At 39.5% G+C, this 13561-nt stretch overlaps 2 protein-coding genes across 2 annotated transcripts in view; one reads left to right on the forward strand and one right to left on the reverse strand.

Annotated features, from left to right (window-relative positions):
• LOC114669708 (CD276 antigen homolog) overlaps window positions 1-13561 on the reverse strand; it is a 258191-nt gene that overhangs the window by 174475 nt on the left and 70155 nt on the right. The window lies entirely within an intron of this gene.
• LOC114641113 (CD276 antigen-like) overlaps window positions 1-13561 on the forward strand; it is a 49802-nt gene that overhangs the window by 6656 nt on the left and 29585 nt on the right. The window contains exons 2-3 of the mRNA XM_051926033.1: window positions 4347-4390; window positions 11709-12014. Of these exons, the coding sequence (XP_051781993.1) occupies window positions 4347-4390; window positions 11709-12014 (350 nt within the window). The remainder of the gene's footprint in view (window positions 1-4346; window positions 4391-11708; window positions 12015-13561) is intronic.

Below are 13561 nucleotides of genomic sequence, written 5' to 3' on the forward strand. Positions count from 1 at the left end.
GAGGAGTTCAAGTATCTCGAGGTCTTGTTCACGAGTGAGGGAAGAATGGAGCGCGAGATCGACAGGCGATCGGTGCGGCGTCCGCAGTGATGCGGGCTCTGCATCGGTCTGTCGTGGTGAAAAAGGAGCTGAGCCACAAGGCAAAGCTCTCAATTTACCAATTGATCTATGTTCCTACCCTCACCTATGGTCATGAGCTGTGGGTAGTGACCGAAAGAACGAGATTGCGAATACAAGCGGCTGAAATGAGTTTCCTTTGCAGGGTGTCTGGGCTTTCCCTTAAAGATAGGGTGAGAAGCTCAGTTATCCAGGACGAGCTCGGAGTAGAACCACTGATCTTCCACATCGAGAGGAGTCAGATGAGGTGGCTCGGACATCTGATCAGGATACTTCCTGGACACCTCCCTGGTGAGGTGTTCCGGGCACGTCCAACCGGGAGGAGGCCCCGGGGAAGACCCAGGACACGCTGGAGGGACTATGTCTCCCGGCTGGCCTGGGAATGCCTCGGGATTCTCCCGGAAGAGCTAGAAGAAGTGGCCGGGGAGAGGGAAGTCTGGGTATCTCTGCTCAAGATGCTGCCCCCGCGACCCGACCTCGGATAAGCGGAAGAGGATGGATGGATGGATAAACTCTAACGTGGTGTAAACATTATAATTATATTGTATACTTTGTTTCATGAATGAAAACGAAAAACTATTTTCAGTTCACACAGATCTTGATGATTTTAATTTTGTCAACATGCTAAATGGTTCCCACAGACCCGAACACAACGTAGATGTTAATAGTGTATTTCACAGAAACGATCCGCATTGTTTAATTTGATATATGACACGATGTGATGGCAGAAACCCTCTGAACTTCACAATGATTCGTATTATTTGGTTTCTAAACGGGTCTTTGACCCAACGTTACTTTCCGGGCTTTGCCGAGACCTGCCGAAACCTTCTAAAAGTGATTTTAGGAAGTCAGTCCTGAAATGACAGAGACGTCACTTCCAGGTCTAAAACTGTGGGTCTACAACTGTGGTGACGTATGGTGCTTTGGCTCTGCAAGTGGATGCTTCTCCAGTCAGCAGCCGATTCGGTCACTCACTCGTCTGCTGAACTGCTTTGGCTCAAAGCGTAAAAGCAGTTGTCCCTGCTACATCGGTAAGGTGCGCTGATGCGAGTTCAAATCCTAATTGAGGCTCGCGTATGGTTCTTGCCTAAAGTTAAAATAAGGACTTTGTATTAAACAGCTATGTAGTGCTTGTCTGTAAGTTAACAAATATATTTTGGAGACATTATGAACGATTTACATGGGGCACTTTTTTCCTCCGTGTGGAATCGTGTCCACCTAGAATCTGTAACAAACTGATGAGCATATTTTGCGTAAGGTAGCACGTATTATAACAATCCAGAATCTACTCTACCCCATGTTGATCATATCAGAGAGGCTAAGAAACGCTTCACTAAAGCCGACGTGGTCATTACACCAGTATATGCGCAAGACACTCCTCATTAAACGTTCTTACTATTCAGTGATTCCCAGATCTGTAGCTGATTTATATTACTGATTTCCAAAAAGCAATGTGAGTAAAAGCGTGTGCTGCATAAATAATCACAACTGTCTTTCAGCGCCATCAACAGTGTCTTCTGTGTTAATGAGACAAAAAAGTTGTAAAGAAACTTTGCGAATTCATCCAGAGGTGAACATAAAGACCACTCAAGTACTGGCAAGAAGGAGCAGCTGGATAAGCATATCTGGAGGCAAACTTTCAAAAAAGTACCTGACTTTGTCAGCAACATCCTTTCCTTGTGAATTCATCTTATCAAAGGCTGCGCGGGGGGGATGGGGGGGGGTGGGTGTGTGTAAATAAGTAATGTTCCAAACTGCAGCACAACGGAGTAAATCATTGATGTAAATAGAATTATTGAAAGACTAAGCTTTTGTCATTTCTGTATTCTTAAACCATCTTCCAGTTCCACAATCCCCCACAGTCACTTGTCACATTTAACGTTCCCTGCTCCTTACCTGTCTTGTTACCCAAAGTATCAACACTCAGTGTCATTCAAGACTTTACCATCTTTCCTTTCATAGACATAAGACACATATTTCCTCAACATACGTGTCCAATAATAAAAGTAAACTGGCAGGTGCTTTGTCTCCCATTACGTGAGCTCGTGTGCCACCCCTCAGTTGCGCTGGCAGACGTTACACTCGGGGGGCCAATGCAATGGAGAATACCGACAGTGTACACCTTCAGAAGTGGAATAAATCGACTGTTTAAGTAGAACAGTTCAGATAAACGATGAGTTTTGTTAATCATAAACAATGCAACATAACTATTATGTGTTGTTACTTTTTATTTATTCTCACCAAACGTTTCATATCTACATGGGAAATGAACATGGGTAAAATGTTTATAATCATTCTCATTAAAATACACTGTCAAAATATATTAATGAACAAACAGACACATCGACCTTTAGGAAATATCAAAAAGCGTGTGCGCTGTCATTTATCATAGAATGAGCAGATAGAGGGTCATTTCCGGATGGTGGGACTGGACCGCACGTCTGCCTAGGGGTTGCCAACCAGGATCCCGAGTTGTTTCATCGTGTAGTGTGTGCGGGAACGCACTGTACCAGTGCATGCTCCCCAACTTGACTTGACTTGGTATACAGAGTGAGCAGAAAAGGAGACAGGACTATAAATTTATAGTGACAGTCAAATGTCAGTTCACATCTTAACTTTATTAATAAGAGAAAAAATCATAAGTGAAAAAAAAATGGTGAGAACAAAATGTTTCTGCCTAGAAGTTAAACAGTATTTATTTAAAGAAAACAACACTCCATATAATCATATCAAACTTAATAAACCAGAATTCAACTGCTGCCCAAGAAAAAAAAAACTACAACATGAGCAAATATTTAAAAACAACAAAGAAAGGAGAATATCCTTTTCCCTGATATAAATGCTTATTCTAAGATTTTATTAGTTAGATCTTGCCATATTTTAAAAAGTTTTAAACATATCATCTAAGTGAGAATTTCATTTTTTCTAATCTTTAATAGTACAGAACATCAGTTACTCACTGACTTAAAAAGTGTTGGGATGGAATTCTTTCAGTTGAGCAAGATAAGTCTCCATGCTGGTAGTGAGATAAAGGTGATTACAGTCTGTTTGTCCTTCTCCACTTTAAGCCCATCTGTGAGCCCACCACACACAGCTGTGTAGTGGATTAGGAGGGATTGTGACCACAAGGCTGTCTTCTCAGGCTGAATCTTGTCCTGGAAACATTTTGGACAATTTTAAATGAGTTAAATGCACGTGATAAAAGGTTTTAAGTTGAATGATTGAATGCTGATGGAGCTGGAGTGTATTCTCTGCAGGGCTGCCTTCCACTCCTTTTCTGAAACCTTAAGTGAAAGATCCTTTCCCCAATGTACCCTGGGATCTTTGAGAGGAAGACACTTTAAGATGTTTTTATATATTCTTGAGATGCTGTCTGAGTTTTCAACACTGATTAGTTTTGCCACTTTAATAGAAATGGATGGGATAAGATAAGTTCATAAGATGCAAAGACATTATCTATATACAGATCTCTAAGTGTTTTAATCCCCGACATTGTCCAAACATTAAATACTGTGTAGGTTTGAGAGGGTTAAAAAAGGTGATTATCACGTAAAGGTCCAACAGATAAAAGCTTTTCTACTTTAAAGTGCTTCCTGCATTGGTTCCATATTCTGAGTGATTCATGGACAAATGGATTATTAGTATATTGACAATTTTTGTATTTACTGGGGGCACAGAGCAGGGAATATAAGCAAGATTTTATTATTTATTGCAGACCAAGTTTGTGGGGCGGCACTGTGGCGCAGTGGGTAGCGCTGCTGCCTCGCTGTAAGGAGGCCTGAGTTCGCTTCCTGGGTCCTCCTTGCGTGGAGTTTGCATGTTCTTCCCGTGTCTGCGTGGGTTTCCTCCCACAGTCCAAAGACATGCAGGTTATGTGCATTGGCAATCCTAAATTGTCCCTAGTGTGTGCTTGTGTGTGCCCTGCGGTGGGCTGGCACCCTGCCCGGGGTTTGTTCCTGCCTTGCGCCCTTGGCTCCAGCAGACCCCTATCTATCTGTCTGTCTGTCTGACTGATTCATCAAATGCTTTATTCTAAGTCTTGTTATATGAAGATTTTTCCAAAGATAAAAAACAAGTCAATTACCATTTCAGCATTTTTGATATTTTTTTCCTATTTAGTAAATGATAAGAAGGCATTTTAAGATACTTTTTAATACTAATGGGTGACATGTACTTTTATGTTTGTTTTTGTTTTCTTAATCAAAATGTAAATATGCTTTTTCTAACAGATATCTACACATACCATTGTTGATGATTCTGCATGTTGCACATGGTAAGAGTTTTACCATTTTCTAAAGAAATACAGGTTTACACATTTTCTAGAATAATGAAAATGATCCAACAGTTCTGATGTATGTGAGCATCATTAAATTGTAGCCTTATTCCAGGGAGGAAGAAAAGATTCAGAAAGGCTGTTGACAAAACGGAACAGCACACATACTAAAATACAGAGTACGGCTTGAATTTCTGTGGTGACTGAGGAGTGTGTTTCCATCAATGTTATAATGAACAGAGAACATTTTATTGGATTTGATGGGGACATTATTATAACAATGCCACATGAATTGGTGAATACCAAGATAATTCAGGACATTTTCATTTGCACAAATTCTTTAATGCTGTTCTTGTAACAACACACTTTTGAAATCAGTTTTGTTAAGAAGTCACACACATTAGCTTGATAATCACACTTAACTAAAAAATAATAATATTTATGAGACAAGTCAATTAATTCACATTTCAAATGTCATATACCACCAATGCTTTAATTTTCCAAATCTTTTCCTATCTTGTCAATTGAAGAGGAAGTCATTCTATTAAAACTTTTTCATATTCCTTCAAGCAAGTTATCAAACCATTTTGTTGCTTGTGCCTTTGCACAATTAGCCATTCAGCTGGTTTGACTATAAAGAATTACTTTTGTATGAATTTTGCGTCTCATTTGCTGCTGTGCCTGTGTCATATGTGGTTTAACTATAATTATCACATTTTAGTTTTTGTGCTTAATGAACTTTTTATTTTGAGTTCAAAAACTTCAACGTGACTCCCATGTAGTGTTTTGTGATTCATTTTGAAGTATTCTGTTTTGGCAGACCCGCTAATTTCATGTCATTGTGTTTTAAGTGCTTCCTTAATGCTTTACATGTTATATCATTAAAGGATGTTAGGCTAATGTGAAGGATTTAAAAAACTAACTTAAATAATTTCATTTTGGAATGAACATATGGCGTAGCTCTTTTTGTCACCTTTTTAGATTAGCCACAGGTATGGAGCATTTGAAAGCGATGGGAGTTCACTGGCACTGAAAGCTGTTATATATGATAGTAAACATACGCCTACAGTGTACTTAATCAGTCCACCAACTGGCATCATGCTCAGTTGATCGAGTATGTTAGTTCTGTAGCTTTTAGTTTACTTCATAGGATGATTCAGGCAATAGTGTGATATGTGTTCAAATAATTCTACAGATGAAATATCTTTGTTTTAAAAGTTTTAGTAAATTTCAAAGCAAAACAGTTCACACAAAAAATAGACAAAAATTTATATTGAAGAAAGGAGAAGTTCTGTTTTAGGCTTATTTGTCTTGTTTCATTTCTCTAAGTTTGGTCATACAGTCACACTTTCAAATGTTCATATCAAAACAGTAAACACATTAAGAGGGAGAGGCTAGGAGCAGACGCTGATACAGCACATTGCATTGCTGCGCCCACCACATGACAGACCACCTGAGGATCCCAGATTAGCACCCAAGTGCAGCCATGCAACGGGTGACACCTCAGCACCACACTAGTGCAGGTGGAGTTTAACACTGGGAGGTTTTTGTATGGTGGCAGGAGTGCCAATTCTGCCAACAAGCTCCGGGTTTTTCCCTGCAGGTTGGAGGGCCTACTTGCAGGGCTGGATTCAGATTAACGTCATGCCCAGGATGAAGCAATTGCAGGTTAAGGGCCCTGCTCAGGGAACCAACAAAGTAGAGTCACTTTTGCTGGATTTTTACTGGATTCGAACCAACAACCTTCTGATTGCCAGTGCAAATCCCCAACCCCACCACTCCGCCCCTAAGCACATTAAATATGATTAGAAAACTGTATGCTAATCTCCTATTTGTCAGATTATTTAACAGTCCATGCTAGAACTGAGACTTTTTCCTAACTGTTTTAATTAACAATCTGTTATTCAGAAATAGCTAAGAAAGTTCTATTTCATGTCAACTTACAGGGGATAGAAAACTATACCATAATCTAAGTAGCTGTAAGAAACTGATTTATTATTATTCAAATTAAGCAAACACTTAAATAAGTTTAACTTTAATATTACTTTCTAAAATTGGCTCTTCTAGCATACTTCTGTTGTTTATTCCACAAAAATGCACCTGACTTGGGCAATTGTTTACCTCAAAGCCATCGTAGAAGATTTCCAAGAAACAATGATGACCGCATTATTCAAACTTGGCAGACTTGCTCATAAAGAGTGAATAGATGATTACCATTATATTGAACTGCAAGGGTGTCTACTGTAAAGCAGCTAGAAAAACAATTTTCTGGAGTAGTGGCTCATGCAAAACTGGATTTTGTACTGTGGCAATACACTTTCACACAACACATTATTGGTTGAAGAGGTTTTGACAAAAAGCAATGTGTTGCTTTGTACCCCCTGTATTCACCAGATCTTCACAGAAATATGGTTACTGAGTGCAATATTGGTAGCTATGATGAAAGAGAAGAACACACTTTTTTAGTGCATGCTTAGTTTCTGTTAACAATATGGTAGAAACATAACAACTGAGGCACTCTGTCCTGCAATAATATAGAGCCCAGCAGCAATGTCTGTGAAAGTCAAATTCTCTCTGCCCCACAATACTGTAGATGCTTTCCACCATCCATGTAATTACATTATTCAATAAACCATCCAGATTTTTAATGTGGGATTAAATATCAATTTATAAAACCACACTAAAGCAGAAAATATGAACAAATAATATTCATGGTGCCAACCTAGTATGGAATGAAGTCATAAAACAGCAGAGAAGTTGATAGTTCTCAGAGAGGTTGTGTACATGGTGGATGGAAGACTAGCTTTTCAGCCAGCAATTACAAAACGGTAAACATTTAAAAAACACGTATGTGTTTGCTTTCTTACCTTAACCCATTTATACAAATATCCCAGGACCACGTGGTACAGACTGCCAAAGTCCTTGACGAGCTGCCTGAGTGTCACTCCATTAGCTATGCATAATATCCATCCGTCCATTTTCTAAACCCGCTTACAACATCACAAAATAATAATTAGAGCTGAGCACAGCAGACACGTTTTCTTTCACATACAGTTGTGTAATCCTGACATTAAACTTTGTTTTGCATGCAATTCCATAATCACAAAGCTCACCAAAAGGTGTTTTGGAATTTTAAAAAGTTTTTGGAAAGAAATGAACATTGCTTCTTAAGGGTTTGGCGACACTGTTACGCCCCTTTCAGACCTGTATGTTTTTCAAGAAAGGGTCTAGATCATGGGTGTCAAACTCTGGTCCTGGAGGGCTGCAGGTTTTCATTCTAACCATCTTCTTCATTAGTGACTAGTTTTTGCTGCTAATTAACTTCTTTTGCCTTCATTTTAATTCACTTGACTCAGACCCCTTTGTTGTCTTCTTTTCCTTAATTAGCAACCAATCAACAATGAGACACAAAGGAAGCCACCATATGAGTAGCTCACCTGTGTCCATCACACAATATCTGAAAATAAAGAAAGGTGAAGGTCTCAGTAAGGTTGATCTCTCAGGTCACCCAAACATCTTGACGGTGTTCTTAGAAAAAACAGAAAAATCAACAGTTTTGGAAATGTCAGCTGTGGCAGAATGAGAGGAGCAACAAGCCATGGAATTAAATAACGGTTTTAATTAACAGCAAGAATCAGTTTCTCATTAAGAGATTGATTGGAGTGAAATTGGTTGGAGTTTGAAGCCCCAATTTAGCTGATCAACCGTTGGCTCGTTTCACGTCTCATTTCTGTTTGGCTGCCATTTAATGAAGAAAAGAATCAATTGAGAGGACTGAATCCTTAAAAACAGGGCTATTAAAATGAAGGGAAAAGAAATTAATTAGCAGTAAAAACTGATCACTGATTAGGAAAAGGGTTAGAATAAAAACCTGAGCCACTGTGGCCCTCCGGGCCCAGAGTTCGACACCTCTGGTCTAGATGAAAATAAAATGGAAATACAACATGGTTAAACACAACCCCCAGTGGGACAAAATGGCATACTCTTAGAAGCTGTAATCCAGTGAGGCAATTAAAGCGTTACACAAATTAGTTGAGAACAAAACACTGTACCTGTGGTGTTAAATGAGATTCAGCATTGGATGGTACAGAATGTTGTTTTTCATCCCATTAGCCCCAGTGCACTCTTGCTGCCTGATAGGAATTGTAGTCCCTATGTCAGTATTGATTTTTGGGTTGCCCCACTTCTATTATAAACCCTCTCCGTGATACACTAAGTAAGCTGTATTTTAGGTTGGACTAACGACAACAGATGTGTCAAATTTTATAAAATTTGGTTCAGCCATTTTTGAGTGACTGGTAACTAATCAAATGGACAAGCAGTTTACAATTTTAGACCCTCTTTGTGGGCTGAAGCTTCACCCCCAGTGTGGCTCACTATGTCAAAGGATGTTTAATATGATTACAAAATGGAATTCAGTTTATCTCACTAACATTCTGTATGTCTTTAAACTGAGGTGGCATGACCTTTAAACAATACAAATTTAGCACTGGCAGGGGTCATTTCTGTGCATATTTTCTCATATTTTTGTGTAGGTTTCCCGTGACCACTTTTGTTCCTCAAATATATATCATTGAATTCAGCGATCACTTTGTTTTGCTTTGTTTTACTGTGACTTGCAGCAGCCATTGCAGCACTCCAAATCCCAGACAGCACCAAGTCCCAGGTACAAATAATACAACCCCAAATCAGAAAAAGTTGGGACAGTGTGGAAAATGTGAATAAAAAAAGAAAAAAGCAAGTTATAAATTCTCCTCAAATTTTATTTCATTGCAGACAGTATGAACACAAAATAATTCATATTTTGTTTTGTCAACATCATTTGATTTGTAAATAAATATCCATTCTTGCCATTCAGGCTTGCAACACATTCCAAAAAAAGTTGGGATGGGGCAATTAAGGGGTAGTAATGAGGTATAATAACTAAATAATGATGTGATTTGAAACTGGTGATAACAGGTGATTGCAATCATGATTCGGTACAAAAGCAGCATCGAGGAAAGGCCTACTCCTTCAGGAGCAAAGATGGGCAGAGGATCGCCAGTTTGCCACCAAGTGCGGGCAAAAATCTTTGAAATGATGAAGAAAAACGTTTCTCAAAGACAGATAGGAAGAGATTTGGGCATTTCTCCCTCTACAGTGCATAACATAGTGAAAAGAATCAGGGAATCTGGAGAAATTACCGTGCGCAAAGGCCAAGGGCGCAAGCCTAAACAGAATGGTCGTGATCTCCAAGCCCTCAGACGGCACTGCATTAAAAACCGTCATTCATCAATAAATAATATAACTGCTTGGGCTCAGGACTACTTCAGGAAGTCACTCTCAAGCACTACAGTACGTGGTTACATTAGGAAATGCCAGCTAAAACTGTACTGTGCCAAAAGGAAGCCCTACATAAATAGTGTCCAGAAGCGCCGCCGACTTCTCAGGGCTCGGAGGCATCTGGGATGTTCCATTGTGCAGTGGAAACGTGTATTGTGGTCAGACGAATCGGTTTTTCACATCTTTTTTGGAAGAAATGGACGCCGTGTGCTGCGGACCAAAGAGGAAAAGAACCATCCAGACTGTTACCAGATACAAGTCCAAAAGCCAGGGTCTGTCATGGTATGGGGTTGTGTCAGTGCCTTCGGCAAAGGTAACTTGCACTTCTATGATGGCACCATCAATGCGGAGAAGTATATCTCAGTTTTGGAGGAACAAATGCTGCCTTCAAGACGACGTCTTTTCCAGGGACGCCTATGCTTATTTCAGCAAGACAATGCCAAACCACATACTGCGCGCATAACAAAGGCATGGCTGCGTAAGAAGAGGGTGCGGATGCTTGACTGGCCTGCATGCAGCCCTGATTTGTCTCCTATAGAGAATGTTTGGCGCATTTTGAAACGAAAAGAAGAATGGGATAAACTAACACCTGCAACACTTAGTCACTTGATTTCTTCAATGCCTAAACGTCTTTTAAGTGTTGTTAAAAGTGGTAAATGCTGTACTGTCCCAACTTTTTTTGAAATGTGTTGCAAGCCTGAATGGCAAGAATGGATATTTATTTACAAATCAAATGATGTTGACAAAAAAAAAAAACAACATGAATTATTTTGTGTTCATACTGTCTGCAATGAAATAAAATTTGAGGAGAATTTATAACTTGCTTTTTTCTTTTTTTATTCACATTTTCCACACTGTCCCAACTTTTTCTGATTTGGGGTTGTAGTTTATTAGTAACAAAATGCCTCTCTCCAAGCTTCTCTTCACAATACACAACAGAACAGTCCGCAGTTTCTCTTCCTTGTGTGTTTCCCTCCTCCATCCACACTTCTCACCAAGCCTTGTCTGCTACTTCTCGACTCCAACTCTCCTGGATATGCAGAGCAGCTCCTTTTATTCTGGACCTGGGAGTACTTCTGGTGCCCCAATGTCACATCTGGGAAACACCTCCAAGTCTGTCATGATCTCCTTAAAATTGCAGTTGACCCCCATCTGCAGCTGATCCTGGTGGTCCACAAATAACCCATCAGGGTTGCTCATCAGGACTACATCCCATGTATTAGAGCAGCGTTTCACAACCTTTAAGTATTTGTGACCCAAGTTTTCATAACAGTTTTAATTGCGCCCCCCTAACGTTTTTTTGAAAGGAGCCCACTAATACCAATTTGTTCTTTTTTAATTAATGATATATCATAGATGCATATTTTATTATACCTACTTAACTGTTTATCGACATTTATCTAACTCTATATTTATTTTCTAGTATCAGAATGTAGTTTAAGTTGATTTGTTTTGGTTTTAATAGATGTATTTTTCATATTTTTGATTCTTGTTTTTGCGCCCCCCTTTTTGTTACTTCTCGACCCGACCCCCTAGGGGGGCCCACCGCACAGGTTGAGAACCACTATATTAGGGAGTTATCTGCCCACAGAGTACAGTTCTCTTCTGTCTTTCCAGTCCGGCTTGGCAGCTTATTCATCCCTGACCTTTCATTATATAGTAAAGGTGTCCTTGCCGAGTAAGGAGCCACAAATATTGTGTCCTCAGGGAGAGTACATTATTAAATATATTTGCAAGAACACATCCAGTATTAGATGTTATGACATGCTGCTCAGTAACCTTATGAAATGTGGGTAGAAACTGTCTGTGAATCAATTGGTGTGAGCATCTATGGTCATGCAGCCATATTTAGGATAAAGCAAATTTGGGAAATAAATGCTTTATGTAGTTAGATGAAATTAGAAAGTGGTAAAATTTTTACAGTACATAGTGGTAATACACATGGAATTTTTGAAATAAAACTAACAGTTTCTTGTTTGCTTGTTTTGTTTTCTAGTATTTCCAGAAGACATTTATCAAGAAGCTGGAAATGATGTGGTACTTCCTTGTTATTTCCCACTGTCAAAGTTTGAGAAAAGTACAAAAATTATTATCTGGCAAAAATTGCCAGAAACTATTGTGTACAGTTCTAATGAGAGAGATCCTGTAGATGGACAGTATATAAATAGAGCTGTGTTAAGTCGGACATCTTCGCCAAATGCTTCATTACGTTTGCATAATATCAATGAAGCAGATGAAGGAACTTACAAGTGCTTTCTTGACCAAACAACATTATCTCATGAAGTAAAACTTACTGTTAAAGGTATGTAGTAAAATTGGTCAAAAAGAATCGTAATGTTTGGGTAACAGTTGTCCATTTATAGAATGTGTTTTTTTTATTACTGTATAGGCATAGGCCACAAAAAAAATGAGCAAAAGTCATGCAGAAGAAATAAAAAGGCTTTCCTTTCTCCGTTTGCAAAGTTAGTAGGAACACAGCCTCCTAAGGAAAAAGAGTCAGCTCTGCCTTTTTTTTCTATATTCCCTTTGTGTTGTGAGACCAGTTCAACCTGTCATTAATGTGGACTCCCAAGTTCTTGTAGTAGTGGACCATCTCAATATCCACTCCCTGACTGGTGACCAGACATAGAGACTCTTTGGTGTGGTGAAAGTCCATAAGCAGTTCTTTGGTTTTGCTGATGTTGACTTCCAGACAATTCTTCCCCCTGACTCCTCTCCTCTGTCACATCCCCCTTATCAATACACCCCATAAGTGCAGAATCATCTGAGAATTTCGGCAAATGACAGGTTGTCCTTTCTGTAATGTATTTCAGTCTTAAATGTGTCTTTCAATGATTTGCTTTAACACATTTCTAAAAGTGATACCCCAAAACATATGTAGAAAATTCACGACAGATATGTGAACGGTTGTAAAACATACTGTATACTACCCTGTGAATATACAATACTAGCAAAATACCTGAGATTCACAGTAGAGAAGTAGTGTGTTTCAAAGAAGTTATGAAAAAGAAAAGGAAACATTTTAAAAATAATGTAACATGATTGTCAATGTAATTGTCGTAGGCTTATTTTAGTATTGAGAGTGAAGTTAATGATTGTAAAGAGTTTCATTTATGATTTAAATGTTGTGTATGAGAAATGCACATTTTTAGGATGTAAGGATCTCGTTGTAAACGACGTTTGCAGTTCTGCCCTCGGGCTGTAAAATGACCAAGCTGTCTGCTGAGCTTACTCTTGAGCATGCAACATACAGTTGGCCATGTGAGAAGCCATCTTGTGTCAAGTCAATGGTGACCTATTTTAGAGTCTGGCCCTGTGACTTATTTATTGTCATAGCGAAGCAGACCCTTACTGGAAATTGAAGGCGTTTGAATTGGAATGGGAGGTCAGAGGGTAGGAGAGGGTCTCCCCTGAGCCAGTTCTAGTGAAGACAGTTGCCTCAATGAGCTTCTTGTGCAGAGATTTGATCTGAAGCCTGCTGCCATTACAAAGGTTTAATGGTTGTAAGTTTTGTAGAAACATAATTGGTGCACCAACCTTCAAAAGTAGAGTATGCGGAGGCATGCCCGGAGGATTAAGAGTGTGAAGAAACTAAATGAAAAGGCAGGAGTCACCAGCAGGAAGACGTGAAGCAAGGCCAACAATAACAGGCTTGAAGCGATGGAGTAAAGAAGAAGGGAACAGTGAGCACGACGAACAGCTGAGGAAAGTAAGGAAGCAAGTGAGGAGGCACATGAGCGCCAGATGTCATTAATGTAGGGAGCCAATCACGTGGTAGGTGCGTGGACAGCGGCCATGCGGAAAAAGGAAGGGGGACCGGGGGCTGCCCATGTGCATCTCTGCTGTGAA

Source organism: Erpetoichthys calabaricus, chromosome 4, assembly GCF_900747795.2.
Source record: "Erpetoichthys calabaricus chromosome 4, fErpCal1.3, whole genome shotgun sequence".
NCBI lineage: Eukaryota > Metazoa > Chordata > Cladistia > Polypteriformes > Polypteridae > Erpetoichthys > Erpetoichthys calabaricus.